This window comes from Siniperca chuatsi, linkage group LG6 (genome assembly GCF_020085105.1).
Source record: "Siniperca chuatsi isolate FFG_IHB_CAS linkage group LG6, ASM2008510v1, whole genome shotgun sequence".
Classification (NCBI taxonomy): Eukaryota; Metazoa; Chordata; class Actinopteri; order Centrarchiformes; family Sinipercidae; genus Siniperca; species Siniperca chuatsi.
The window spans coordinates 23,096,086-23,124,038 of NC_058047.1; the positions used below are offsets into that span (position 1 = coordinate 23,096,086).

General features: G+C 39.5%; 3 protein-coding genes across 5 annotated transcripts; 2 read left to right on the forward strand and 1 right to left on the reverse strand.

The window, feature by feature from the left end:
• The first annotated feature begins 1,594 nt into the window (after positions 1-1,594).
• On the forward strand, positions 1,595-10,203 carry dhcr24 (24-dehydrocholesterol reductase). The gene is made up of 9 exons (XM_044198301.1): positions 1,595-2,007; positions 3,640-3,795; positions 4,577-4,682; positions 5,139-5,257; positions 6,920-7,183; positions 7,266-7,409; positions 8,792-8,989; positions 9,082-9,260; positions 9,443-10,203. The coding sequence occupies exons 1-9, from the start codon at positions 1,777-1,779 to the stop codon at positions 9,594-9,596; spliced, it is 1,551 nt and encodes a 516-aa protein (XP_044054236.1). The 5' UTR covers positions 1,595-1,776; the 3' UTR covers positions 9,597-10,203.
• A 716-nt stretch (positions 10,204-10,919) lies between these two features.
• Positions 10,920-16,217, forward strand: si:ch211-121a2.4 (transmembrane protein 205). Of its 3 annotated transcripts, none has more exons than XM_044198305.1 (4): positions 10,920-11,119; positions 12,459-12,667; positions 13,580-13,743; positions 13,829-16,217. In XM_044198305.1, exons 2-4 carry the CDS (start codon positions 12,568-12,570, stop codon positions 14,129-14,131), a joined length of 567 nt encoding a protein of 188 aa, XP_044054240.1. In that variant the 5' UTR covers positions 10,920-11,119; positions 12,459-12,567; the 3' UTR covers positions 14,132-16,217. The 3 variants fall into 3 exon arrangements, with proteins under 3 accessions (XP_044054240.1, XP_044054239.1, XP_044054238.1); XM_044198304.1 differs by lacking the exon at positions 10,920-11,119 and adding an exon at positions 11,903-12,008; XM_044198303.1 differs by lacking the exon at positions 10,920-11,119 and adding an exon at positions 12,032-12,195.
• Positions 16,218-16,787: 570 nt separating this feature from the next.
• Positions 16,788-24,404, reverse strand: LOC122877167 (UDP-N-acetylglucosamine/UDP-glucose/GDP-mannose transporter-like). Its single transcript, XM_044198302.1, has 12 exons — positions 23,347-24,404; positions 23,016-23,049; positions 22,829-22,915; positions 22,660-22,727; positions 22,456-22,527; positions 22,220-22,288; positions 21,869-21,971; positions 21,079-21,171; positions 20,287-20,354; positions 19,946-20,024; positions 19,777-19,859; positions 16,788-18,139 (listed from the first exon to the last, which is right to left on the reverse strand). Exons 1-12 carry the CDS (start codon positions 23,454-23,456, stop codon positions 18,034-18,036), a joined length of 972 nt encoding a protein of 323 aa, XP_044054237.1. The 5' UTR covers positions 23,457-24,404; the 3' UTR covers positions 16,788-18,033.
• Between the last annotated feature and the right edge of the window lie 3,549 nt (positions 24,405-27,953).

Sequence of the window (27,953 nt, forward strand, 5' to 3'; positions counted from 1 at the left end):
AGGCCCACATCCTTTAACAAAATAAGATGCTTTTGTAACCTCATTGTGTTAGTTTTCAAAATTCAAATAAAGAGTTGAATATTGGCCAATGACAGTTATGAAACAACCCCCAACACAACCTAAGATCCTTAATAAATTTAAGTAATTTAAAGGAGGCAACAATCACTGGAAACAGCATCCCTACAATGTTATTTAATACTATTTGTTCCTATTGCTGACCAAATGGGCTGATGAACAACCTATAGAATTTATTGATGGGTTAATTAGTATTTACTAGACTTGACAGTAAGACACTGTTGGAGCTTTTGAGATGGCCTTGAAGGCTAGGACTGAGGTTATGTCCTTTTTTACGAATTTGAATCTGAATTTGTCAGTTATAGCAACTTGGAGAGAGTTTATATTCTACAACTGTGTTTATTTTTAAATTTTATTTTTAAATTTTACTTTTTTAAATAAAACTAAAAAGGGAAAATAATATATCAGTAAACACATAATAAAAAAACATGCTAGCAGCTCTGTATTTAGGCACAGCTGTGTTTTAGCTAAATGCTAACATGCTCACGATGACAATACTAACATGCTGATGTTTAGCAGGTAAGAATTTTTACCATGTTTAAGTTAAGTGCTAACATTTGCTAATTAGCACTAAACACAAAGTAGCCTACAGCCGTGGCAGATGGGAATGCCATTAGTTTGGCAAGTATTTGGTCATAAACCAAAGTATTGGACAAATTGAAATTTTGATGCTAGATGAAAAGTCAGAGGATCACCAGTTTTTTCAATTTACCCTGACGGGAACGTGAATGTCTGAATCAAAATTAATGGTAAACCATCCAATAGTTGTTGAGATATTTCAGTCTGGTCAAAAGTTATGGACTGACGGACAGACAGATGATGCCATGCTGCCAGTAAGCCTAAAAATACAATAGAATTTACAGACAGTATAACTGACCAGCTACTGAACAAATAAAATAAATAATAAAAAAGTCCAAACAATTTATTAAAAATGAAAACTTTATTTTTGTTGTTGACCTCAGTATTTCTAAAAGTCAGGCTACAGCCCTGCTATTAACATATTATTGACAATATATATATTATATATATATATATATAAAACAATATGGACAAAAAAGAGCTGATTAGGGTTAAATGTATATGATCCTCAGAATGATCATGGGAATGGGGAATAAAGATGGGGCCAAATCAGTTACATACCTGTATTCATGCAATGAATGTTATAAAGTTTGGTGATTCAATACGTTCGTAGGCCGCTTGTACAAGAAAACTGCAACCATAAGTTTAGGGGAAGACTGCCAAAATGAAGACTAGTCTCTCCAATCTACTCCTCAGACTTTCTCAATGGCCAGTATGTGCATACATCCATGGGTTGTAACCACAGACAGAGCCATGAGGACAGGCTGCATGGTGTGACAGCCTCTTTGCTTCATGATTGGTTAAAGTTCAGAAAGGCTGCTGCCCCAGAATTCCCTACAGTCACTTGCATGACCAATAAACGTAAAGCTTTGGCGTGAGGTCCGCCCCCTTGGCAAGTTAAACCAATCAGTGCAGAGCAGGGGAGAGGCCGACCGACCACCTAGCAACGCTCACCTATCGCAGTGAAGAGGTGATAAGGAGTCGGTGTTGGGATAATCAATAGGGAGTTTACACACATGAGTGGCCCCAGCGGTCAGTGGAAGTGTGACGTTAACTAAAAAGTGTAGCAGATAGTGTTAGTTCGGAGACCGTGCAGACTCGGACCTGATCTGTCCAGAAACCATGGGTCCGCTGTTGTATTTAGCTGGCCTGGTCGTCATGTTCCTGCTGTGGATCAAAGTCAAAGGTCTAGATTACGTGATCGTTCACCAGAGGTGGATATTTGTGTGTTTGTTCCTGCTGCCGCTCTCCGTTATATTCGATGTGTATTATTATGTGCGGGCATGGCTCATTTTCAAGATGTGCTCTGCGCCCAAACTGCACGACCAGCGCGTGCGGGACATCCAGCGACAGGTGAGCCACCATCATCTGACAGTGTCTGTGTGCACAGGTGTGTGTGTGTGTGTGTGTGTGTGTGTGCAGTTTGATGCTTATTCTCATTTGGTGTGTAATCCGTGACTTGCAAAGGTTATGGTACAGCTCTAACACTGAATAAATGGGAGACTGAATTATAATTTAACCCAATGAAGCTTTACTTAAGTAATATCCAAATCCTATACCAGTATTAACATGCAGTTCCAATTTTTTGTTGTTTCAATATTTCAACCAGCTGCAGTCTTATACATCCTGACTGTCATTATGCAGAATAATCACTTTCATCATGTGAAGTTTAATGTATCATTGGCATGGTCAGTAGCCTAGGTGGTACCTACATGATGAACAGAATGAAGAGTTACCTATATTACATGTGTTTTGCAAGGAATCATGGGTAGTGGAAAAACTCACAGTGGCTGCTTGTGTTGTAGAAGAACATTGTGATTCATTATGAAGAATTCAGACACTGGTGCTGTTGCTTTATCTCTGTTGACTTATCCATCACTCGTTAATCATTTGTGTTTTATATCTAATTTATCTGCTTTTTATGCAACTGGGGGAGGTTTTATACATTGCTACCATTTTCTGAGAACTGGCTTATACTTAATTATCAAAAACATATATTTTCTTTAATTCACCACCAATATAGAGCCCCATAGCTGTCTCAAGAAGTGTTACCAAAAAATTAGACGAGCGGTCATGCCATGGCTGTCATCATCGTTACAGCTCTTATAATTTCTATATCTAATGGTAGTCCTGTTAAAATGTATTCTTGATGTGTAACGTTCAATGGTAGGGCTAATTAATAGCTAATTAATCTTTGGATTTGGATTAACTGGGCCTTCAAAATTCACACTGGGGCATAACATGGGGCTTAATCATGGATTTTGATAAGTGATCAATGCACTGAATCAGTTCAGAAATGGGGCGAATATCATTAGGTAATATGGAAATGAATCATCACAGCTATGAAAAGCAATCCCAGTATCCCCAGTATTTCTCACTGGAAGCATGTGAAGGCACATCTCTGTACTTTATCAATGAGTATTTTGTGATTTACAGTATTAAAAGCAGCACTTTAAAGTACTAAAGCTTTCGTTTTCCATTTTCACAGGTTCCTTAACAACTGTGCTGTGGTATAGTTAAAATGTATGCAAGGATTAAGTTGTGTGAATTTAGGTCTGATAACAGATAAGAGAGAGAGCACTGACAGCACCTTGGGGTGAGAGCAGACCAGACAGACACCTAATACGTTGGTTCCTAAAAGGATTTGGTCAGGAGAGAGGAATTTGACATGAAGTAGAGGTAAATCAAACTAGCCACAGGCCTGAGAGAGCTTTAGCCAATCATTTGGACTCTTAAATATCATGAAGGGAAGACACATACGGGCTCTCCACAGTGGGATGTATGAATTGTGAAGCTATCAGCCTTCGCAAAATATATTTTGAAGAGTTGCCAGGCCTCCAAGAATGTCCTCAGTCTTTTATACCAAGAAAGCCTTGACAGACAGCCTTAACGATGGCTGAGTAAAATAGGTCAACAGTTGGGTATGCAGTGTAGCGGCTGTAATAATCTGTTCTGCTCTGTATCATGTATTCTGACACATTTCAGGTGCGTGAGTGGAGGAAGGACGGCAGTAAGACCTACATGTGTACGGGTCGACCCGGCTGGCTCACTGTATCTCTCAGAGTGGGGAAATACAAGAAAACCCACAAGAACATCATGATCAATATGATGGACATTCTGGAGGTGGACACAAAGAGGCAGGTAGGAGGATTCAACAGACACAAGTTACGTTCCCAAATGTTTTGCAAATTTGTGAAAAGTCTCACAGTTGTGTTTCCAAATGCTTAACCATTCAATTCCAATCAGCTTTACTCACGGATCTTTTCACGACAGATATTTCAACTCAGACATTTCAAACGACAGAAAAAGCTCAGGTGTAACAAATAATAATACTAATTAATGATGGCTCAGTTCAATTAGGTGTCCCAGTAAGCCATTTCAACCCCATGGTCCTAGAACTGTTAAACCTAAAGGGAATGCAGCCATCGTTAATGATATTAATTACACCCGTGTGTTTCCTGCTATGCTGTGAAATACGTCCATTGTGCCTAATCACAGCCTCACAGAGCCGCTAGCGTGGCTGTAGACTCTTAGCCTTGTGTTTTGTCCATCATTAACGTCGCTTATAATAACACTGTACTCACCAAAGTAACTGCTCAGATCTAGAAAAAAACATCGCTCAACAGCGGACATCACTTCAATAGGGCAATTGAGACAAGGAGTCAGAAGATCAGGCAGGTTGTAAACAAGCCAATAACCAGCCAATGTTCAAATCCGCTTTATTTGAAGGGACACATTCATTCATGTTTCTGGACACAACGGACTGTTTAAAAATGCTGCCGTGTTCCCAGATGACACAAATAAGACCAAAATTGTAATTAATCAATTTTCTCTTGAACTATTACTAATAAAAATGCACCTGGCTGGATTTTGTACTCAGCCTGATGGCGGATCTTTACTCACAGTGATTTTTGTTTTTTAGGTGGTGAGAGTTGAGCCGCTGGCCAACATGGGTCAGGTGACCGCTCTCCTCACCTCGATTGGCTGGACACTGCCAGTGCTGCCTGAGCTCGATGACCTCACTGTGGGTATGTTGTCCATATTACTGTGGATTATTTTCTGGAGAATCATCATAGAGTGGCGTCATCTGTGGCTCTCTTGTTTCTAGAAATAGAGACGTACTGATGACTTCCACAGCTCATTGTTCAGTGATGTAGATCCTGCATCTCCTCCCATCAATCACTGTATCCTGTTTACAGCCTCTGCAACTTCTCTAATAGTGTTAGAGGATTGATCTTGTAGCTCAAAAGATGAAACTGGGAGGAAATGGCTGCAGTGTTGGAAGCACCCCTGGATCGGGTTTCATAATGGATTTCCTGATGCCATAAACTACGCATCAACAATCTAATGTTTCCCCATCAGGCCTAGTACATTCATTTATCCTGATGTCCACGGAAGCACAAACATACTCACTCACTGTGTTTGCTGTTGGTCCTACCTGGGAAGATATTGAATCACTAAGAACAAATATTTTCGTCCATCAGGTGGTTTGGTGATGGGTACAGGCATTGAGTCATCCTCTCACATTTACGGGCTGTTTCAGCACATCTGTGTCGCATATGAACTGGTTCTAGCTGATGGCAGCTTAGTACGCTGTACTGAGGTGAGTTTTGTGTGTGTGTGTGATGTATGTCTGAGTCCAGGGGCCTGTATCATGAAGTGAGATTAGTGGGTTATCTTTGGTCTTGACTCTGTACTGTACCTCTCTGCCTTGGCAGCAGAAACTGTCACTTTTAGCTTTTTATTTGTAATTGTTGGTTAATTGTGGCAAAAAAGCACCAAAATGTAATTTTCCATATTTACTCTATTTTACTCTCTACTGAAAATAGAACCTTAGTTTCCCGCTGTTTCTATCTCTTCCTATCCTGTTCTAGTTGTGTGATTACACTGTATTTATTTCACCTCGCTGAGCATCACTTTTTTTCTGCTACAGTAACCTAATTCCTCCCAGGGGTATCACCATGTCATCTCATATTCATATCATAATATAGTACTCCACTCATGGTTCTGATTCTGCTGCTTGTAATTAAGAACTCCTCCTCCTGTCATGTGAACATGCTCGTAGCTAGAAAACCCAGAGTTAACTGAGCCAGTTGATAACCGGCTTTGTGATACTGGCTGTCCAGCATCTCCAATGTTGGGCTCAGTAAAGCTAGGTAAGGGACTGTACGAAAATGATTGGGGTGGGAAGGGAGGATGAACCTTATGTTTGATTTTTTTTTTAAAAGAAAGACCCTCCCCACGGTTATTAATACAGTAAAAGTGTTGAAGAAATTACAAAAAATGCAACACCCCCTCATTTCTCAACTCAAACCTGATATCAAGCTTAAAATGTGAATGCAACAATAATTTTTACTGATCTTAAATCACACTTTAGGAGTGGAATTATCAGTTGCCAAAATGAACCTAGCATTTGAGCTGTTTTCTATTTTTGAACCAAGAGCTACTAAATTACTACCACTGTCAATGAATGAGGCAGCAGCTCTGCAAGATTTTAGCTTCGCCCATTAGAAGCACAGGTTGGGTAATACTAAACATGCATAATATTATATCTATATGAACTTTACCACAAGTTATGTTATAATGCAGAATAAAGTGAAGGGAATTGTCGGCTAGTAAGCTTTAGAGAGATAATGTTCAATCCTAACTAACAATAATAATCCACATCTAATGTTTCTCAAAACTGACATATTGGTCCTACTAGCAACTAGAAAATAAAGTCCTGTTACTGAGACATGATTGTTGGCAGAAAGCACCTGTGATCCATGACACACAAAAAAAGGCATGTTTTAGAAAAAAATATTTTGATGTAATTATTCAATCTTTTTTACAGTAAATCCTGCAACAAAATAATTACATAAAATAGAACACCCCCCCCCCCAAAAAAAAAAACATGTCAGCAAAAAGAAAAATACATAAACCTCCTCCTTTTCTGATCCCACCTCCCCCACCAATCATTTTCCAACAGTCCCTAAGCCAAAGAGAGCTAGACTAAGTGGAACTCGTGATACAGGCCCCAGAGTTGCAGTGTGGTTTGTAACCGTAACATCTTATACTGTATATTGGTCACACCAAGTAAAGAAGATAAAACGGTCAGTGCTGTGAGCTTTGCCAATGGTTTAGTTGTAAAAGCCAACATGTGAGACAAATAGCCTAACGATAGAAACCCAGAAGGCTGAGAACATATTCATCACCCCAAGTGTGCCATAGAGCTGTGTACAGTTTGTTCTTGTTCAAATAAACAATACATTTTTCTGTCACATAGGAGGAGAACTCGGACCTGTTCCACGCCGTCCCGTGGTCCTGTGGAACTCTGGGGTTCCTGGTTGCAGCTGAGATTAAAATTGTCCCCGCTAAACCCTGGGTGAAGCTGCACTATGAGCCGGTCAGAGGACTGGAGAGCATCTGTAAACGCTTCACTGAAGCATCAGAGAACAAGCAGAACACATTTGTTGAGGGTATCCAGTACACTCTGGACACCGCTGTCATCATGACAGGAACCATGACTGACCACGCAGAGCCTGATAAGGTAAGGTGTTTGTGAGCGTGTATTTGACTTGTTTTTACATGTTTGACCACATTTAACCTCCCTTTTTCCTCTTTGACATCAGATTAATAGAATCGGCCTGCACTTTAAACCCTGGTTCTTTAAACACGTGGAGGGCTACCTGAAAGGTGACTACAGTGGAGTTGAATACATCCCTCTGAGACAGTACTATCACAGACACACACCCAGCATCTTCTGGGAGCTTCAGGTACTCGCAAAACACTCACACATACAGAGGCTGTTTCCATGAGCTTTAGGATTACATTAAGGGACTGCATATATCTGCCAGATTTGCGCTTGTCGTCATCTTTTCAACTCCTTGCTCACTTCTCTTTATTACACTCTAATGCTCTTTCTCTGTCTCACACACACACACACACACACACACACACACACACACACACACACACACACACACACACACACACACATTAGCCATTAGTGAGAAGGGCTTGGCATCCTTTGTTTTCTGTAACAGTAAATGGTGTGATGAATTATTCATAGTATTGGTTTGACAGATATCTACAGGAGCTAGCTCTGGGCTTTTGGGTGCTCTCTGTTTTTGAAAGGGTTTTGTTTTGTAGACAGTGCAGATGTGTGGGCACGGCGATGTGAGAGAGCGCTTGGCACTGGTGGGTGGGTTGTGGCTGCCCTCTGGTGGAGTATAAGAGGAGTGCCACTGGATTGTATCAGTGTCTCGTTTACATTAAGCTCGGACTGATATTATGACAAATTCTATTCTCATTTAGAAATTCAACATTAATTCAACATAATGGAAAATCATGTAATTGTAATAAATGTTAAGGGACTGTACTAAAATTATTTTTCATTTTATAAAAAGCAAGGCCCACCTCAGCATTAAAATCTCCTTTGGACCTTATTGCTGATTTGAAAATATTAACATTGCTCATCCCTAGATTAAAAAAAATAGAGTGGGGGTGACAAAGCAGAGGTTTAAACATTGAGTCACACATAGAAAGGCCATAAGGATTTGAATTTTATCAGCAACTAATATCTAATTGTTAAATAATCACTACTTAATATTTAACGCTGGCATTTAAATACCACTGTTTATAGCTGGAAACCCTGCACACTGTCAGTTTTCTCTTTGAAGTTGTTTTTTTTTTTTTTACATTGCACCATTGTATATTCTGTATAGGTGGTTTTCAAATATTTCAATTTTATGAATTAAATTCTGTGGTATTTCAATTTTAACATTAAGTAGTGATTCAGTTTCATGGTTCAGTATTCAGTTGCTAATAAAATTCAAACCATGTCCTTTATTTGCTTCCGTACACACATTTAACTCTGTCTCAGCTAATAGGTCTGCAAATAGTGATTACTGTCATTATCATTCAATCTGGAAAACTAAAAAAAAAAAACGTCCATCACACATTTCCAGAGGCCAACATGAAATCTTGAAATATTTTATTTTCAGTTATATAAAACAGAGTAAAAAACAGCAAATCCTCACATTTGAAAAGCTAATAACATTTGAAAAATAAATTACTTAAACAATGAATTATTATAAATTTTATTAATATAATCTGTTTGTGTATGTCTCTGTGCATATTTGTGTCCTTTCTCCAGGATATTATTCCCTTTGGCAACAACCCAGTGTTTCGCTGGCTTTTTGGATGGATGGTTCCTCCTAAGATCTCACTGCTGAAGCTGACCCAGGGAGAGACTATCAGACAGCTTTATGAGCAGCACCACGTGGTCCAGGACATGCTGATACCCATGAAGCATCTGCAGTCTGCCATCACGCGCTTCCACCAGGACATCGACGTAAGACTCAGATGTGAATGAAGCCACTAAAATACTCGCTGTTTGTAGTACTTACTCCTGCTTGAACTCCTACGTGTCTTGTGTTATTTCAGGTTTACCCTCTGTGGCTGTGTCCATTCCTGTTGCCACCAGGCAGAGGGATGGTCCACCCCAAAGGTCAAGAGGAGGAGTTGTATGTGGATATTGGGGCTTATGGAGAGCCCAAAGTCAAACACTTTGAAGCTAAAGCATCAACGCGTCAGCTGGAGAAGTTTGTCAGAGATGTGCATGGGTAAGTCTCAAATAATACAGGACACTTAGCATCCGTAACGATGGTGATGTGTGTCTATATGATGATGTCGATATTATCATACCCACCACTAGTGCTGAAACAACTAATGACATTTACTTTCAGGCTGCGTCTTGCATTTATATGTACTATTACACTGCACATATGCCATCTGCCTCCTGCAGGTTCCAGATGCTGTATGCAGATGTGTACATGGACCGAGAGGAGTTCTGGGAGATGTTTGATGGACAGCTGTATCACAGATTGAGAGAGGAATTAGGCTGTAAGGAGGCCTTCCCGGAGGTTTACGACAAAATCTGTAAATCTGCACGACACTGACCTCAGCCCTGTGTCACAGAAACACCGAGGCACTGTCTGCAACTCACGTTTGGTGACAGCTTCTAGTTTTGGGATGTTTCAACAAAAGCAAAAAGAAAAAAACAGTTTTACACAAAGATATGTCTCAGAATCTTCTACAGTGGAATCAAGCTTTGCACACAGTAATACAAGCTAAAATAGGTTATGTTTGGCAACCAGACTGTGTCTTAAGATACCCTTCTCTCAATGTGAAGCAGGAGCACAAGCATTGTAATGCTTTTAAGTCATGATTGTATTCTTTTTCCTTTTTCTGTACACAATTAGCATATTTCAACATTCATGTGCTGCTTGACTCAAAACCCATATGTGTAACTTGTTGAGAGCATATTGCACCAAATGTTCCTCTTTTTTTTTTTTAAATGTGTATGTTATGCAACTTTTCCCTGTTTAACTACATTATCTAGTGTTCTTTTAAGACCTTTTGCATATTTCTCTGTTCACATTTGATTAACAGGTCAGCCTTAACTACAGTTTCCCAGGTGCCATACACTTTGAAAATATGACTTTCTAATTAGTGTCAAACACATATATTTAAAAAAAAAAAAAAAAAAAAAAAAAAAAATATATATATATATATATATATATATATATATATATATATATATATATATATATATATATATATATATATATATTTTGTAATAAATCTATGAACCATATTTTAACTTATAGGCTACTATTTTGATATCAAAATCAGATAATATCACCAGGATTGTGTAAGAGTTGAAGGAATTCATTAAAAACTAATTTCTGCAATAAATATTATTCTCATGATTTTTAAAATATAGATTCTAAAGTTGATGGAAAAAATACCATCAGGTCACAGCCATCACACACACAAAGCTAATTTATTTATTTAAATAACAGCACAGTGCAAGCCTAATCTTTGTTTCTTTTGTTTGTCCCTGTGTATGCTTCTTAACTTCTTTTTTAATGTGTTGGCATATAGTCAAATCAAATTGATAGGCTTTTAGGAATTAATTTACTTATTTGAATAACTGCACAGTGTAAACCTGACTTTGTTTATTTTGTTTGTCCCTGTGGGACTTATCAGAAAGTCGTATAAACCATAACAAAACAGTGACTAACCAGTGTTTACTAGTTCTTAATTGGACTTAACAATTTCTAAATATACATATATGTCGACCTCTCAGCCTACAAACCTCCACCCCACCAACACTCTTTTCGCATATACATACTGTATACAGCATATCAACTCAAGCAGACAGCTTCCCACCAAAGTGCCCTGTGTTTTACTACAGACTGGCGGGGAGGTTTTACCTGAAAGCGCCGGGGGAACCAGTGGTGTCTACTCTTAAGAGCAGTAGGGATTTTTTTTCCAGAGCACATCCTGATACTTGCGGTTCCGCCTTCTTCTTGTGACTTACAAAATGAGCTGTCAGCGCTTCTGCTATCGGTAGGTAAGTTTACTGTCAGAGCCGAAGACATCTGCAACAAGCTGCCCGGAGTTACTGGCAACACAGGTGAGCTGTACTCAGAGAGACGGTTATAGTATTAACTCTGTGTTGTGTCTTAAGACTGTAAAGATGACGGTTGCTGACTCAAAGGACAGTGAACTTAAAGTACAGTGATAGTTTTCTAAGTGAAGCTAACTTACGCGAAGTTACAGAGTTAACTTTAACTAACGCTAGCTGCTAGTCGGTGTAGTTTTACCTTCTGCTACACGTCGGTTTTACAGCTAGCGTTAGCTAATACTAATACCTGGCGTTAGTTTGCAAAAATGAACTATTTCGTAAAGGTGACTTTGAAGATTTGTTGCCGCCCCGTCAGTTCTTAGCTGCTGTTGGTCTTTGTTGGGAGTGAAATAATTCAGCACTGCTGTTTGTTTTTTGCCTGCATACTTTTAGTTTTGGTAGCTAACGTTACTGTAGTTATCTGAAATTAGCCGTGTGAGTAGTCAGTAATACGCTGCATTCCAGTTAAAGTTGGAGGTCGGAATTTCCCTGTTGAAATTTCTGACTTCCGACCTCAAAGCTTCCAGCTGCACAACATCAAACATAAACAAAAACATGGCTGACCGTGACAAACTGATGTTTCTTTGGCAAGTGTACACACAATTTCAAACTCTCAGCATTGCAGCCTCCTTGCATATATAAATGACAATAAAAAACACATGAACAAACGCCATTATACATAATATTTTACGGCACTTTTATACTCTGAAACGTATCTAAATATTCCATTCAATAGATAATAAAAAATACTGTAGTCTACAAATACATCCTACCCCCCTCCCCTATTGATTGAAATGTAGCCTTATGTGCACCTCCATGGGTGCTGCCAATGTTGTGTGACGTCAGACAACTGCTTCTTCATGTAGTCGGGGTGGATGGATTTGCACCGAGTTCACAAGTAGGAACTCACACTTGAAGTAGCGTTGCATTGTACTTTTTCTAGTAGGAGGTTGGAAATTTTCAAATTCGAAGTTGTCTGGAATGCTGCATAAGCGGGACGTGCACACCTGCAGTTTTATTTTCCTATTGGGCTAGTCTACGCACTGGGTAGGGTCAATGCGGAAGTTTCTAGACCATCATTTAAGGTACACTGCTCTGATTTCAGCATTGACAGAAAAATAACACTAACCTGTTGGTTTTATTTATTTGGGAAGCTGTCCCTGAGGTGTTTTGTTCCTACATAAAGGTGGATGAGTACACTAAGTTTCAGTTTGAATATCAGCAATCCTTGAACTTTGGCCTGCAGTGATTGGAGCTAAACATTGTAGCTCACTTACATTTTTAACCAGTTTGCTTACAATATGTTGCATGTTGTCACATTCTTAGTATGCCACATTGATGTTTACAGAGGCTCTGGGGTGGAGCATCAAGTGTCCTCCAGACAAGCAAAAGAAAGCATTACTGGCTTTTCCAGACGGTGCAGTTTTGGAAACAGTGGAGTCCAGATTGGAGAAGAGATGTCCACTGACCAGGAGCCCACGTTCACAGTCAAGCTGCTGCAGCTGCTGCTGCTCTCTACCTACTGGGGAATGCAGATTTGGGTCACCTTCATTTCAAGTTAGTACCACGCACACAGACACATACGCACACACTGGATACAAACAAGTACACAGAAAAGTTAGAAACACAAGTGAGGGATGTCAAGAGAAAGAGTGGGAGAGGCTGGTAACTCATTTAGGACATTTGCTGTCAAGCTACATACAATGTGGTCCTGAATGTGGCCTGAGTGATCGGATCAGTGTGTATTCAGTGCATCTTTGGGCAAATTCACACCTGTGTCACCTGTTAACTTATGATTGGATCACCCAGAAGAAGAAGCAAAAGTGGGAACGGGACCTTAGTGAAGCACCCTTGTATCATCTCTAACCACTTTTTTCACAGTGTCACTGTCACAGTGTCACTGTCTACTGTCTTCACGTCTACATCCAGACCCTGACTTGCTTTTGCTGTAGCTCAGTCAATAAATTTACACAGGTTGCAATAATCTAAGGTGTGTCTATGAGTTGCTTGTAGAGCTATGCAATTCACATTGACCCCAGTACATGCCAGTATTCAGCCACAAACTTTGTGCCATGCTGCTATTGTGGTATGCCATTGTGGCTGCATTTATGCAAACAGGTTTTGAACAGTGTGTTTAAAACCACAGAGCAGAGAAGGTAGAGCATATATCAAGCATTTGGATTGCAGTATGTGTCTGAAATTGTCAAGAAAACTCTGATATAGTGTGATTAAGGTGTATATACTAAAACTGGAATACTTTACATCTTTTATTTGATTAATCTTTCCCCAACTATGACATAGTTCAGGTAGAGGTCATCAGAAAATGGCTTCTCTTAACCTTGTTATTTTCAGAATATTTCAGTCCATGTAAAAGTAGTCACTGTTAGACCATGATGAATGAATGGGTTTTTATGGAAATAAAAGCCAGCAGCCTTGCAGCTCTAATGAGTTGTTCTGTTTTCTGCACAGGCTTTGTGATGGACAACCACCTGAACAGACACACTTATGGGTTTATCCAGAGTCGTCTTGTCCCGTTCTATCTCCACCTGGGTTCAGCTTGTGCCTTCTTTAACCTCACCATCTACGCTGCGTATCATCCCAGCGACATGCTGGATGACAGAGAAGCCTTTCAGGTGTGTTGTTTGTTCCACATCATCACTTTGCATAGAACCCATTTTAGAATACTTTTTTAATCTCTGCCTCCACTCTCCCCACCAGATCTTCATCTTCTTTGTGTCTGTGACAGTTGCGGCTGTCAATGCCCAGTGGTTTGGCCAAATGACATCGGAGATCATGGCAGACATGCACCTTATCGAGCAGGCGTGCGGATTGGGTCAGGATATCGGCCTGTCGTCGAACCGCGAAGCTTACGCCAAGCTGTGTGAGACGGATGTCAAATACAGACACCTCAGCAGTCGCCTGTGGCTGTACAGACTGCTGTCCTCCCTCTGTAATCTCTGTTGTGTAGGCTGCAACTTCTACAGTCTCTGTTACATGGCTGAGAACCTGGTCACACTGTAACGGACGTACAGCCGCTGGACTGTTAAATAGTTTAATAATAGTCACTCCCACATCACTCCCTTGCAAATCTAGAAACTCGTATTTTTGTATCAAAGCAGTAAGTTATATATTTAATACCAAAAGTCTTCTCTGTCTCTCTTTCTCTCTCTCTCTCTGCCTTATTTAGTTATGAGATAAAAAGTCTGGTACGCCTTGTTGTTCTTGTGCCTTGGGGAATAATGAAAGGATACAGCCTCTGTGCTCAGATTTTGGCCCTAGGTTTTTGTTGGTTTTAAGACAGTCAGGGTCACTAAAGCTGCATTTCTCTCCTAAAGGTTGTAGGGAGTCAAATCAGTTCCTGCAATGAGTAATGCCTCACCTTTCACCTAGTGTGGCTGAGGCTGGTGGCAGCCTTGAGATTTCCCTTTTCTGTCACCATTACAATATGGTACCTTTCAGGCACCTAAAACAGGAGGAATGTTTTCAAAAACTTTGTACTCGGCATATCAGAGGCACCATAGCAGAAAATAGCCCAATGCACTGCATCTTTTTTATATATAATATATATGCGCAACAGAAATGCATTAAGGGATCTGCTCCCATGCAGCTCAGTCCTGCTCTTCCTGTTTGGGTGGAGTTTTAATACCTTGCTCATAGTGCAGTGTCACAGGTTTGTCACACTTACCTTTTATGTTGGAGCAACTGCGGGGCTGTGCTTCACATTTCAAAGTTTGTACTGTCTCTAGCTCTCCTGGCTGCTTGCTGCTGATATGAAAAAGAAAGGTTCAAACATTTTTACTGTATTATATACAATCAGTACTGCTTTTAGACCATCCAAAACACACTTGCACCAGTGGTTTGTTTATTGGTATATTGGAATTAAAATGTATTGGTGTTTGTAAATATTTACAGTGTATTGCTCTGTAAATGAGCAATGATGAAGATGTTATAAGATTTGTTGTTGCACAGCAGGTTGGTCTTGTCTTGAGTCTGACCCCCCAGCAGGTAGACCTTTGCTATTATCAGTGTGTCCTCTAGGTAGACACTGTTGATGAGCTTGAACCTGTGGTGGGGGCAGGGATCAGAATGATCAGTTTTGTTGAGCCGGTGTGATGGTTGTAATAATCTAGTGGATTGTGCATTGATCCAGAAAGTAGTATAAAGGTGTGTTTTTTGGGATGGTATTAAATGGGATGGTATAAATATTGTTTAGACTTGCTGAGATGATGTGGGTTTATTTCCGCTAAATATCTGCGATGATAGTATGGAGCCTGAAGAAAATCATAGCAAAATCATCATCAGCAAAGGAGTTCTGTGCAGTGCAGTTCTCAGGTGACAGAGCTTTTTTTTTAAGTCATAGTTTGAACATCTTTGCATTGTTGTTTGTTTCACATATCAGAGAGAATCTGTGGTCAATTTTTATAAATTCTGTCTGTTCTATATTGTTGTCTCTTTTTTTTTTTTTTTTTTTTTTTTTGTACATGTTGCAATTACCTTAACAAACCTCTCCATGCTATGATGGCCCCTCCTTGTTGTAACTGCTTAGGTGAAACTCTTCTATGGATATGTTTCTTCTTTTTACTGATGGCCTGTAATACATGTCCATTAAACCAAGTAAAAAGTGCACCCTCAGCATTTCCATAATGAGGGCAGAGGCAGCTGAGTACAGATTCTGAAACTCCTTTCCTAGTTTTCCTTTTTGTTCAGACTGGACTGATGAAGGTGCTTACTGGCAAAGACAATGCAATATTACTTGGTAGTTGTTTTTAACTGTACACATCCTTTTTGTTGTGTTGCCTGTTATCTCGGCCAGTTTGAATTAATATAAATTGAACGAAAGTCATCTGACTTTTTTGTGCATAAACATAAAAGCTGTACATGGATGTGACATTTTAAAACACCTTTTTACATTAGTGGATATTTATGCTAGCTTCGTGATATGTTTGAAATATGGTTTTAATTGTTAGTGTGGCTTGTGTAATACTAAATGTAAGTTGCCTACAGACCAGTGAGGTCAGAGGTCATGAGCTGTTTATGGTAATGGGTTTGTATCAAAGATACATGGTCTGTTTTTTGTATTAGAATAAAAATGTAATTTTGACTTTCAGCTTGAAGTCTCTTAGGGTCTTTTACATATATTTTGGGTGAAGTGTAGGGTTTGAAGCCCTTTATACTTTCATATATGTACTCAATGTGTGTAGGTAGAGTCAAGGTCACCCTCCTGAACTCATGTGGGGAAAAAAGACATCAGTTCATATCGCATGTTTTGTAAGTTGTACATAAAGTGGCCAAAAAAATCACTTGTGTAGGACTTGAAAATGTATGAATTTGGCGAGTCCTAGTGGTAGTACTCTTGTCAGAGCCCGAATGTCGCCCTGGTCTACAGAGTGACTCACAAGTCAAATTTAATCCTGTGGGTGGGTCCAGTGTGATGTCATGTTTTGCTAGATATGACAGAAGGGGGAACCATTGCCCTACTGTAGTTTATTTACAGCTGCAAATACAGTTACAGAACTGTGTTGAGTTATCCAGGATCGCGCGGCACTAGAACATCTAAAAAATAATCAGTTACAAAATATTCATAGCTTCATTAATTTGAATGTGACTTAAGTTGGATATTACAGGAGAAAATAGAGTAACTTAGTGATCTTGGATAAGACAAATCCCAAGGAATACGTCATGTCAACAGGTTTTTTTTAATGTAAAATACATCATTGCTACAAATCCATGGTTGCTGTGCCACTCCACCTACAGAATGAATATTAGTCTAATAAAAGTAATAAATATGAAACGATGTAGATAAAAATGTAAAAAAAAAAAAAAAAAAAAAAAAAAAAAGAAGTCAATACTTGTACCTGACTATTATTTCTCTTGTAAAACTAAAAAACCTGAAACATACATTTCAGAAAAGTATAATAATCTCACTCATCAATGAATGTAACAGAAGGTGAGGCAAAACAGTTTCACCCTTTTGCAGGTTTTACCTCAGTTAAAAGTGCGATAACATCGTGTCAAGGAAAAATCCCCTTGTACAATTAACACACCATAAGTACTGTTTGTTAATTCTGCATAAAGAACCAGTTGCAGCCTTGCAGGGTCCACAACAACCATTCTGTAATACTGAAGGAACAAAATGTAAACAGTCATCTTAAATTATCTCCCAAAAGGAGGCAGGAACATTAATTAAAGCCACATTGCATGATGGGAACTGACAGCCCACTGCCCATCCACTTTGGTTGTTTGAAGGATGAGGTTAGATCACTGTCCTTACTGTTTGTCTGTAACAAGCTTATAACAGTGTTTGCGCAAAAATAAAAAGAAATGTACTTATGACTGAAACAACAGATAATGACAGTGTCAGTGCATCTCACTGTGCTTAGAAGGCATCTAAAGTTAAATTCCTTGTAAACAGCAAACCAGAAAAGGCAATAAAAAAGTAAGGATTGTTCCTTTAAAATAACCTTTACTTAATTTCCCCATGATTCGCCAGTACACACCCATGCTTAAAACAATTGATAATTCCAGCTGTTCACTCCTGTGTGGAAACACTACATCATCCCAACATTGCTTTTAACATTCAGTTTGTCTAAATGTCAGGAAATGTTGTAATATAAATAATATTGGTTCCATGTTTCCCTTCTTCTCGACGCTCACATGTACAGTATCAAAATACAAATATTTAAAAACACCACCATAAAAATCAACCCAGAGTCCCTCTGGAGGGTTCGTAACCATGTCAACAGCAGGAGGGTCAGGGTGACGGCGTGGCTCCATTTCCACGAAAACACAGAAAGGTAGTTTCCGCAACACCATTTCCATCAATCCCACGCCTTCGCTGCTAAAATACTCCATAAATAAAAGTCGTACTAAAAATAGAGTTTTCCTGTTCATCAGCATAAAAATAATTAAATCCAGTGTCTCTGTCATACAACCACCTTGCCCTTGATGTCCAGCTTGGTGCTTTCACTTGCTTTGTTGGACTGCTCTTCTGTTAGAGTGATGTATGAATACACCAGGCTGCCTGCAATACTGCAACACAGACAGCAACCATGTTAAAGTATACAAACACGTCACACCTGTACAAGAACACCAAATGAAAAGAACAAACATGTAAATGTTAGTATTTAATCTAACTGTCTGATAAACTGGCAGGATAAGTGTTTCGTGAGGAGATTTATTTGTAAAACTTTTTTTTCTCAATTAAGATTAAGGTTTTCAACATCAGGTGGTTGGATTCATGTTAGAGAGGCTATACAAAACTTTCATTTGATAACTGCAGGCAAGTGAGACTTGAAAATCATGTTATTTGTGTCAATCAGCGTAAAGGTGAACATGTTGCAGCACATCATAAAATTCATCATATTCCCCAACAAGATCCAGCAGGCACATAAATTCCTGCAGCTGATTGGCACATTAGAATCAGTGATATCTGTGTCAGCATTGACCTTTTCCTTTGCTCAACAGAAACAAATAGCAAACTGTAAGAAGTAGTGGTGTGCTCAAAAACCAATCCTTATCATTTAAGAATCAAAGAACAAAAAAACGCAGGGGTACTTGAAGATTTGAGATAATCACATGGACGGAGAAAAACTTCAGGCACTCTTATTTAGGTCGAAACCAGTTGTTTTTTTATTTGCTGTAACACAACTAGCCATATAATGAGCTATGTGAAAAACAAAGTTTCCTCAGTAACATATTTACCCCACCAGAGTGATCTTAGCACAGCTGAGGCCCAGTGTTGATTGGCTGAAGAAATTCAAAACTACGGCTGGACCCAGATATTCAACTGTTTGTTTCTTGGGTAAGTATTCGGTTTTTAATGTCGGACACACACACACACACACACACACCACAATCGAAACCAACGTGGTACCGATTCTTAATGACATCTGCACCAACCAGGTGTGTTCACTGTTGCTTTACCTGGTCCGTGCTTGTAAAATATATATTTTGTTGTTCTTTTTTTCTGTGCGTATTAAGGCCCTAGTCCCAGTTCTTTTTTTCTTTTTTTTTTACCATGAGTTATTAAATAAACTAAAATATAAATGACAGTCATTTTGTGAAGCTTTTATATCTGAACTTTTCATAAAAAAGGAAACTGAACATTTACAATAGATTTTTCCTGATTTTTATTTTCTTTCTTACAAAGTAAATTTTAAAACTTTTACAGCTGAAGGAAATGCCATTGGTTTTTCAGGGATTTGGTCATAAACCAGATTATTGGACAAATTTAAAATTTGACCCGATAATGCCACTAGATAAAAAGTCAGGAGATCACCAAAGTCATTAGAATTCATCATCTAGGGATCATGAATATCTGTACCAAATTTCATGGCAATCCATCCAGTAGTGTAGATATTTCTGTCTGGACCAAAGTGGTGGACTGACTGCAGTCCATAGAGCCATGCTGCTAGCGTCGCTAAAAACAACACGATGATAATGTGGTATTCACAGTTCCCTTTCATGTTTATATATAATTGACTCAATCTGTTGTGTGACCATACAATGCGAAATGTATGTGCTGGAATGTCAGATGAGTGAGGATTTGTGTTGGAGAAAAATTCTGCATAGGACCCCAAAACAACTTTGGAGTGTATCTGAAAAAAATCTATCCATCTGTTAAGACATTTGAGCATACATTAGAAAATGAACCTGTTGTTTCATACCTGATATTCAAACCTATGAAGTTTGTCCAAGAGAAAATGTAGTCTCCACTGAACACCATCCCAATGTATGTCACCACGACATTCTGCACAATTGAGAAAATATTAATTATGCTGAGTTTTTTGTGTTTTAGTATATTTAACTATTACTTCACATGAATCTGCAGTTTACCTTGATGCAGCCCACTATCGTAGTTGTTAATGCAGAGTTGTATTGTGTACAAAGGACAGTGGAATACATCAGAACAAACCTGCAAAACAACCATGTTATTATATTTGCATGACTAAACACAAAGTCAGATTTCACAATGTTAATGCTACATGGTAGACAAAAGGTCATTGTGAGCTTCACACTCAATCAAGCGATGGCCTAGAGTCTAGATTTCAGCCACTGATATAACAGCAAGACCGCAGAAATTTGGTATCATCCAGATGTTCAATTCTGCCATGAAACACAATCCTGCTCGCTTGCGCATGCATGCACGTCACATAAACTTCAGCCTGTATTCTCACCCCATGATGCAAGAGAGGATGAACTGGGCGAGGAAAAACGCATCTGACCAACCATCATATTCCACTGCCTGACGAGAGAAGCAGAGCATAAGAAACAACAGAACTCTACAAGTGAACACACACACACACACACACACACAGTCATAAGAAGCACACAAAAAAGCAGGAGTAAAGCTAGCTAGGTAGGCAATTAAAAATGATTTGAGTTTAAAATATTCAGTTTGTTTAGTAAAAAATTCATCTGCATCTGGCATTCAGTGGAAGAACGGAAATAAAGATTAAATGATCACTGCAGAGCTAGGCCACTCACACAACTAACAATTACATACTTATGAATTCAACACAGAGTTTCCAATAGCTTTAAAAGGTAGTAGTCTGTATCTCTACTGAGGTTATTCAGTCAGGGGAGGTTGTGGGCTCTGCTGTAATAACTCTACTAGGTGCATAATAGCAGCTTTGTGCCTTTCTGGCTGCTGGGCCCCAGCTGGGCAAACCCGACGGTCTCTGCCAACACTTACCAACCAACAGGCAGCTCATATTTACGGCACACACCCATGCTTACAAGTATGTGCACTCACTTCAGTTTAGTATTAAACCTTGCAACTGCTGGTACCAACAACATAAACTGACTACCAAGACTTAACTTGATGGTTTATAACTACTGTTCAAACACTTACATTTTCCAAATCTAATGAATAAACTCTACCATGAATAAAAGATGTTTGGAGGTTTGAATGAAGGTTATTTAGAAATTGAGCTTCAATCAAACAAAAGAAGAGTCAAACTGCTTACCTTCTGCACATCTCCAGTCACATGAGCCAACAGTAGAGTAGGAATTAGCATAAATAATGCATTATAATACAACAATCCATACTTCCCCAACTCCTGTGAGAAAGAGCATAGAAACAAAAATAAGCAGAGCCAGAACAGTGAGGGTTACTCAGTGCATTCCTCATTAACTAGTATACAGATGTCATGCATGGCCAGCCAACTGCACTACCTAGAAACCTCTTGTTTGCATTTGTCTGATTCGGTTTCAAGTGGCTCCATCTTTCACTCCCTCACTCACATACACACACACACACACACACACACACACACAAACCTCTCTGTCTTGCTCAGTATTAGCAGATGGTGCTCTACAGACATCACAGACTAAATCTGGACCCAGTTCTGCCTCTGCTGTAACGTGAGAGCTGAGCAGTCTGCTCATGTGACATAAAAAAAACGACTAAAACAAGCTACAAGCCATTTCTGACCCAACAGTCAAACAGTAATTAACCCGAATGTTAAAAGTAATGTAAGAAACCTTGCAAAATAAATAGTAAAGCAGCACAACTTTTAGAATACACTGGAGTCACAAATGATACTTTCTCTACAAAAACAGATTAAACAGTGATAACTAAATCAACTTAGTGGGGAGTAAAAAGAACCAGCTCACGGTGTTTGTGTACATTGAGTTCCTTTAAGCCAGACGCTGAAGGACAGTTTGGGTTCTCTAAATTCACCAACATCAGCTCAATGCCAAAAACAGCTCCCAGCCAACAATGGTTGCTATTCATCAGATGGTGCTGCCACATACCTTTGCATCCAATTTTTGTTTCACATAGGCTCCGTTGGCTGCAGTCAACACATCGTTCAGGAGAATGAACACGTAGCCTTGCAGGTCAAAAGACAAGTCAGCACTACGAACAGAGATGAGAGAAAACGATAAAAAAATAATAATAAAAATAAGTGTTCTGTCACTAACGATTTAGCTTTGGGCATGCTTTGTTTCAGGAGGGCTCCTTTAACTGCAGATATACATGTGTCTGATGACCCTGAAGACAATATAACTTAAGTGAGGACATATATCAGGCCAGGACAGCCTTCTGTAGTGAGGGTAATTCTGATTTGTTTAACAGCCAGAACACCTGGACTTAGTAGAACTTACCTTGCAGCTATAAACGCCCCGAGGATCATTGTAAATACTGTCAGCTGGACTGGCCTGGAGAATTTCTTCCTGCCAAAAGGTCAAAGACAGTAGAGTAATGACATTCAATCTGGCTGCTTTGAGCTGTAAATAAAAGCCACCAATACAGTGCCAGGAGAACGGCTTGGTGTCCCACTGATTAAAAAAGACCAGTAAATGACTGAGAAAAGTGGGTTATCTGTCATGTGCGATCTTACTTGAGCAGTAATCCCTCAGCCAGCATTGTGAATAAGATGGAGAACCTCCTGAGGACAGTAAACATTGGCAGACTGGAGGAAGAGGACATAAATTGCTTTAACTTGGCCAAACATCAACAGCCATGCCCAGTGAGCTCATGATGACACTGAATCAACTTCCCTTAACCGTCATTCAGCCTAGATAGCTTAGAGATAAGGACTTACTTCAGCCTTTTGGTTCCAAACAGACCAGTGATTTGATTTCCCACATAAAGTAGAGGTAGAGGAAACGCCTGTGAAACCAGTTAAACATAAATATCTGGATATTGTGACAAAACTGCCCTGATCATGGTGAACTGCAAATCATTTTAGAGAAATGGATAGGTGGTCTCACCTTGCGAGGTATGCTCTCATCACAGTCTGGGAAGCTGATCACCCTCGCAGCCTTGCCCACCCACAGTACAACCACTGTGGCCAACATCTGCACACACATTCAATAGAAAGTTTAACTCTGCCTGCTTTCAGGGAGTGGTGTGTGTTTGAAAAATCGTTGCACAAAAAGGGAAAAGCATTCAACTTACTTGTCCAATTCCGACACATATTGAAGAAGGGAACCTGGAACAGCAGAATTGAGTCCCCGTTAGACCCAGTCAACATTACAGCTTCAAGGCTGAGCACACTGTAGCTAACCTCGTACCTAACACTGGTGGGTTAAAATAACGCTTTCCAACATGCTACTGTAAGTGAAGCTCTCCTATTTCAGTCTGTAAGTTACCGCTAGCCAAAAGTTGACGTAAGCTAACAAGCTCCGCTATTCAGCCAACACAACTTCGAGCTGCTAGGTTAACGTTAGCTAACATGGTAGCTTTCAACGAACGTTATAACGGTAATATGCATTAGCAAAACCGTTACCTGTAGTTTGTGAGGACACTTTTGTTCACCACGACGATGAGAAACGAGCTCACACCGTAAAATCCAGCGGCAAACAGCTTCACAAACACTGTCAGAGGTTTGTCCGCCATCCCCGACGAGTTCTCATTCCTCTCTGAGCGTCGGCTCTCCCCCTGCTTCCATCACTTCACATTGGCTCACACACACCTACAAACACACACGCACGTGTACGCGAGCACACACACGCACGCACGCACGCACGGGGATGTCGACGTTTAACAACTTCCGCCTCAAGTATGAACATCACTTTTTAATGGCAAAATGCGGTTTATCTGCACAGCTAACGCGAGTCTGGCACTCACACGCGGAACTGAAAATAACAGCTACGCATTGCTAATTTGTTACACGGGGGGTTAGAAACTTTAGCACGCGCTGGATGGAGAATGTTATCTCTTCTGCGGCTTTACTATCCCCCCATACTTTCATCCATGAATGTATTGGCTTGACAACAGCAGCACTTCCTGGTTATAACTTTACATGTGATCTACATAATCCAATCACAAGTTAGGAGGTACATTCATTCATTAGATACAGTATTTATTCATAAGTGTTGTGTTGTGCCTGCCCGCCGAGAATTGCATGCACCTCGCGGGAGCGCGCACAGCTAAAGGGAAAAATAGCTGCCATTGTAATGATTTCTACAGCAACGTACTGTTTAAAAACGATATAATCTTCTTTGTGGGGTTCATCATTGATAATAAATGAAATGACGTCTATAGTTTATGAACGTTTAGAGTCCGAGTTTTATTAGACTCAGTAGAAGTAGCTGTATTGTAGAAAAGTGGCTGATGGTAAGCCACTAGTTGCTCAGCGGTATATGCCCGTTACTAGAGTGGTATGCCGCTCGTGTCCCAATGCAACGCGCAATGCATCTAGGGATATGTTTGACCGCCAAGGATCCACCCGTTGGATCCTCCAAACTCAAGAAAAGAAGGCCGCATTTGGTCTTCATATGCAGCCTTCGAAGGATGCGGCACCTGAACTGAGACACAGCTGGGCCTATACCTTGTCAAAAGTGAAATTAGATTGTCACTATAATCATAACAACCAAATATAATATTTCTAGCCTCCAGTCTCTCTCTCTCACATTTTGATTGGTCACAGTAGGAAAAGCACAGGTGTTGCTAATAACATTAACGATGGCTCCTTTCCATTCAAGTGTCCCAGTAAGCCATGACAGTGTGACAGTGAGCCAGCCTATCAGGACGCTGACACTGAAGCAGCTAATTGGAAATCAGCCATCCTAATATAATTAGTTACACCTGTGCTTTCCCTACTGTGACATGTCTAAATTGTAATTTTATGTGAAAAGTCCTATGAGACTGGGGTTTGGGGCTGACGTTTTTGGGCTGGAAGTAGAAAGGACTTACTGTATTATATGTCTGCCTTCTGTCAACAAACTTCTTCACCGGTGTCATATTGGTTTAATGTGTGGAGCTATACTAATTGTACCGTGGAACTGAGAGAAAATAACATTTGCTGGTATCTCTTATGAGTCAAAACAACTTTTATTGTGTGTGGAAATTTCCAGTCAGGTTTCGATGTGTAGATCCAATTCTCTACACTATGAGTCACAAATCCACCTAATACATAAAAATCCCACTTACAAGAGCAGTTTAGCTAAATTAACCCTAAAGACACAAAGGTTTCTAAACTGTCTCTTTGTGTGTGTGTGTGTGTGTAGATCAGGCAGTCAGTGGGGAGGTTCTCTACTGATGCAGCATCAGCTGTACATACCATAAGCAACAGAATAGAGTGTGTCATATTTACTGTTTAACCACAGGCAAAACACATGCTTAATGGTGGCATCTCAACCGATTAGAGTATTCGTCTTTACAGTGTATTTTAATATAGAAAAGAATTCACAATGCCTAAAGCAAACATTTTTGATACCTTCAAAATGCAGCTGCAGTCACAGACTATGCAGCACCTCTTCATGAGAGATGGGTGGAAGACTAGCAATGCATGATAACAAAATAACAAAATACATAAAGTCTGATAGAGGACAGTACGTGCTGTGTTGCTCACATCTCTGCATCCAGAGTGCTGTACAAGAAGTTCCAGCAGGACACAAATGAAGAGATTCCACAAGATGTCTTGTACTATTGCCGACTGATGCAGGACCTGATGCAGAAAAATCATTCTCATGACTGCATACATAATAATACATTTTCTATTTCTTTTACCTGTGAGTTATACCTGTGCTGAAGGACAGATTGCTCTCTTCAGCCACTGTGTATTTTAACACGGTTTAAATTGTTCAGCAGACAAATAATCAAAGCGTTTCATGATATTTGAAATAAGAGTGGCAGCTTTGGGTTATACTAAAGACAAGTGTCATTGTTAAGATGCTGTATTGCTAATGTAATTTGTCAGGTGGAGCTCAGTACACTGTGGGCATCTGGTCACATAAACAATCTTCGTACAACCCTTTCACAGCCATAACTCTGGATGTTATTGTTTCAACTTAGAACACATTGTGTGCAACCGAGACATTAGGCAGAATCATGCAATATACTTTCAATGATGAAAACACAGTGCTTATTTGCTGCCTGTAGTTAGCTGTGAGGTTATACAACATTAACTTATCACATGCGAAGGACTACTTTGAGCCTCCAAAAGCCAAAGCAATAATCTGCGTCTTCTTCTAACAACTTTAAAATTAAAATAAACCATCCACCCAAACTTGGCTGCTGTATTAATTTTAACCACAAAGTAGTCAGCTAAGAGCAACAGCCTATTCTGTTAGTGAGTGACAGCTGCCAGTGCAAATAATGTGCAACTTTTTTGTTCAGAAAGCTGACTTTATACAAAAATATAAAGTTATAACAAATAATAAATATTGGAAAATGTGTTATTTTGTGTTCCTGTGCTGGATGCATTTACAAGGAACGTGCCTAAAACAAAGGAAAAGGCACTTATAAGTATACAAGATGAACTATTTGCCTCCTTCAGCTATCTGCATTTATCACAATTTGGAGTCAGACCAAATTATAAATTTGCAGATTACATTTTACTGAAACACTATCTGCAAATAATTCAAATCTCAATAAAAAGAGTAAAGAAAAGTAAAACGAGTGAAAAATATGATATAAATTACTGTAAATATCTCATACCATGTGACCATTTACCATAACAAGCACGAATTCGCAATAGCTGTGACCACGCACGCATGTATCCACGCGTTCATGCATACACACACACACAACCTCACAAACACTTGACCTCCATGGCGAATTTCAGAAAGTTGTGGTTGCTATAGGGTGGGCACAGTTTTGTGCGCCTTTTTGCGATAGGTCCCACTCCCATTGTCACGCCCGCTTTTAGCAAATTGGCATGAACACAAACACACACCTTCACAGCTATGCTTCACACACACACACACACTTCACCGCCATGTCAAATTTCAGCCTCCTGAAAGCGTGGGGAAATGTTTGTGGGCTGACCGACCAATCGACCAATCGACCAATCGACCGACAGAGGGAGCTACAGAGCTGCTGGTCACAGCTAAAAATTAGTTCCTGTGAATACCTGCAGTTTGAAACAGTATATCTTGATTTAGAACTGTGTAAGACTGTCGAGTGTTGATCTACGTTAAAGGTCTCCTGGAATATGATATGACAGACTGATTGGCAGAGACTCACACTTGGAGCTCTCCGATAACGTGCACTATTTACACACAACTGGAAAAGATAAACATAAAAGGAGTGCAACACCGGACATTATTTGCATTTCTCGGAAGATTGAAGGAACATGACAGCTGACCGATCAAGGTTTCATGAACGCTCAGGTTCAGGCAAGGTCACAAAATCATTTTTAGACATGTCTATAAAACAAAGGCTTGTTTAATAAGAAAGGAATGTATACAAACTTGGCAAAATTGTAACTCAAACACACGTCAAATTACATTGCCATCTATTGAATCTTTGGCGTGACGTTTTGTGAAGTACCCGTATGATGTATCTGATGTATTGCCATGAAATTTGATACAGACATACAAAATTTTCAACAACTGTCCAGAACAAAAATAACGACATTCCCACCAGCCTCCGCTGTGCTGTGTTTAGTGCTAATTTTTAAAAGGTAGCATGCTAACACAAACTAAGATGGTGAACATTAGCTGCTAAACATCAGCATGTTAGCATTATCATTGTGAGCATGTTAGCATGCTGCTGTTAGTATTTAGCTCAAAGTACTACTGTGGATAAGTACAGCCTCACAGAGCTGCTAGCATAGACTCCTAGTTTAGTTTCTGTTCACACACTGTATTTGAATATGACATTTAGTTTGCCTTCTGTGTTGAAACCAAGTCACAATTGTAATTACTCTTTAAACCAATTAACAACATATTTACCACTGTTTTTGTTGAAACCTGCTTGAAAATTTGTATTTGTGTGCACTGGACAACTTATGGGCTGCATAAAAAGCCTGTATTCTTTAACATGGCCCATTAATCTATGACATATTTTGTACATTAAAGTTCCAACTGTGAAGGAAATGTACTGTAATTTATTATTTTAAATGACTTGAACCATTGTTCACACGAATTAACTCGTGTTTTCATGCAA

Excerpts from the sequence above, each read along its gene's own strand:
- dhcr24 (XM_044198301.1), top strand. The coding sequence starts at position 1,777 with ATGGGTCCGCTGTTGTATTTAGCTGGCCTGGTCGTCATGTTCCTGCTG. Across the intron at positions 3,796-4,576 it reads AGGTGGACACAAAGAGGCAG|GTGGTGAGAGTTGAGCCGCT; the intron begins GTAGGAGGATTC and ends TTTGTTTTTTAG. Across the intron at positions 4,683-5,138 it reads GCTCGATGACCTCACTGTGG|GTGGTTTGGTGATGGGTACA; the intron begins GTATGTTGTCCA and ends TTCGTCCATCAG.
- si:ch211-121a2.4 (XM_044198303.1), top strand. The coding sequence starts at position 12,167 with ATGCGGAAGTTTCTAGACCATCATTTAAG. Across the intron at positions 12,668-13,579 it reads TTGGGTCACCTTCATTTCAA|GCTTTGTGATGGACAACCAC; the intron begins GTTAGTACCACG and ends TTTTCTGCACAG. Across the intron at positions 13,744-13,828 it reads ATGACAGAGAAGCCTTTCAG|ATCTTCATCTTCTTTGTGTC; the intron begins GTGTGTTGTTTG and ends TCTCCCCACCAG.
- LOC122877167 (XM_044198302.1), bottom strand. The coding sequence starts at position 23,456 with ATGGCGGACAAACCTCTGACAGTGTTTGTGAAGCTGTTTGCCGCTGGA. Across the intron at positions 22,528-22,659 it reads TTTGGAACCAAAAGGCTGAA|TCTGCCAATGTTTACTGTCC; the intron begins GTAAGTCCTTAT and ends CTCTTCCTCCAG. Across the intron at positions 19,860-19,945 it reads CGATAGTGGGCTGCATCAAG|AATGTCGTGGTGACATACAT; the intron begins GTAAACTGCAGA and ends TCAATTGTGCAG.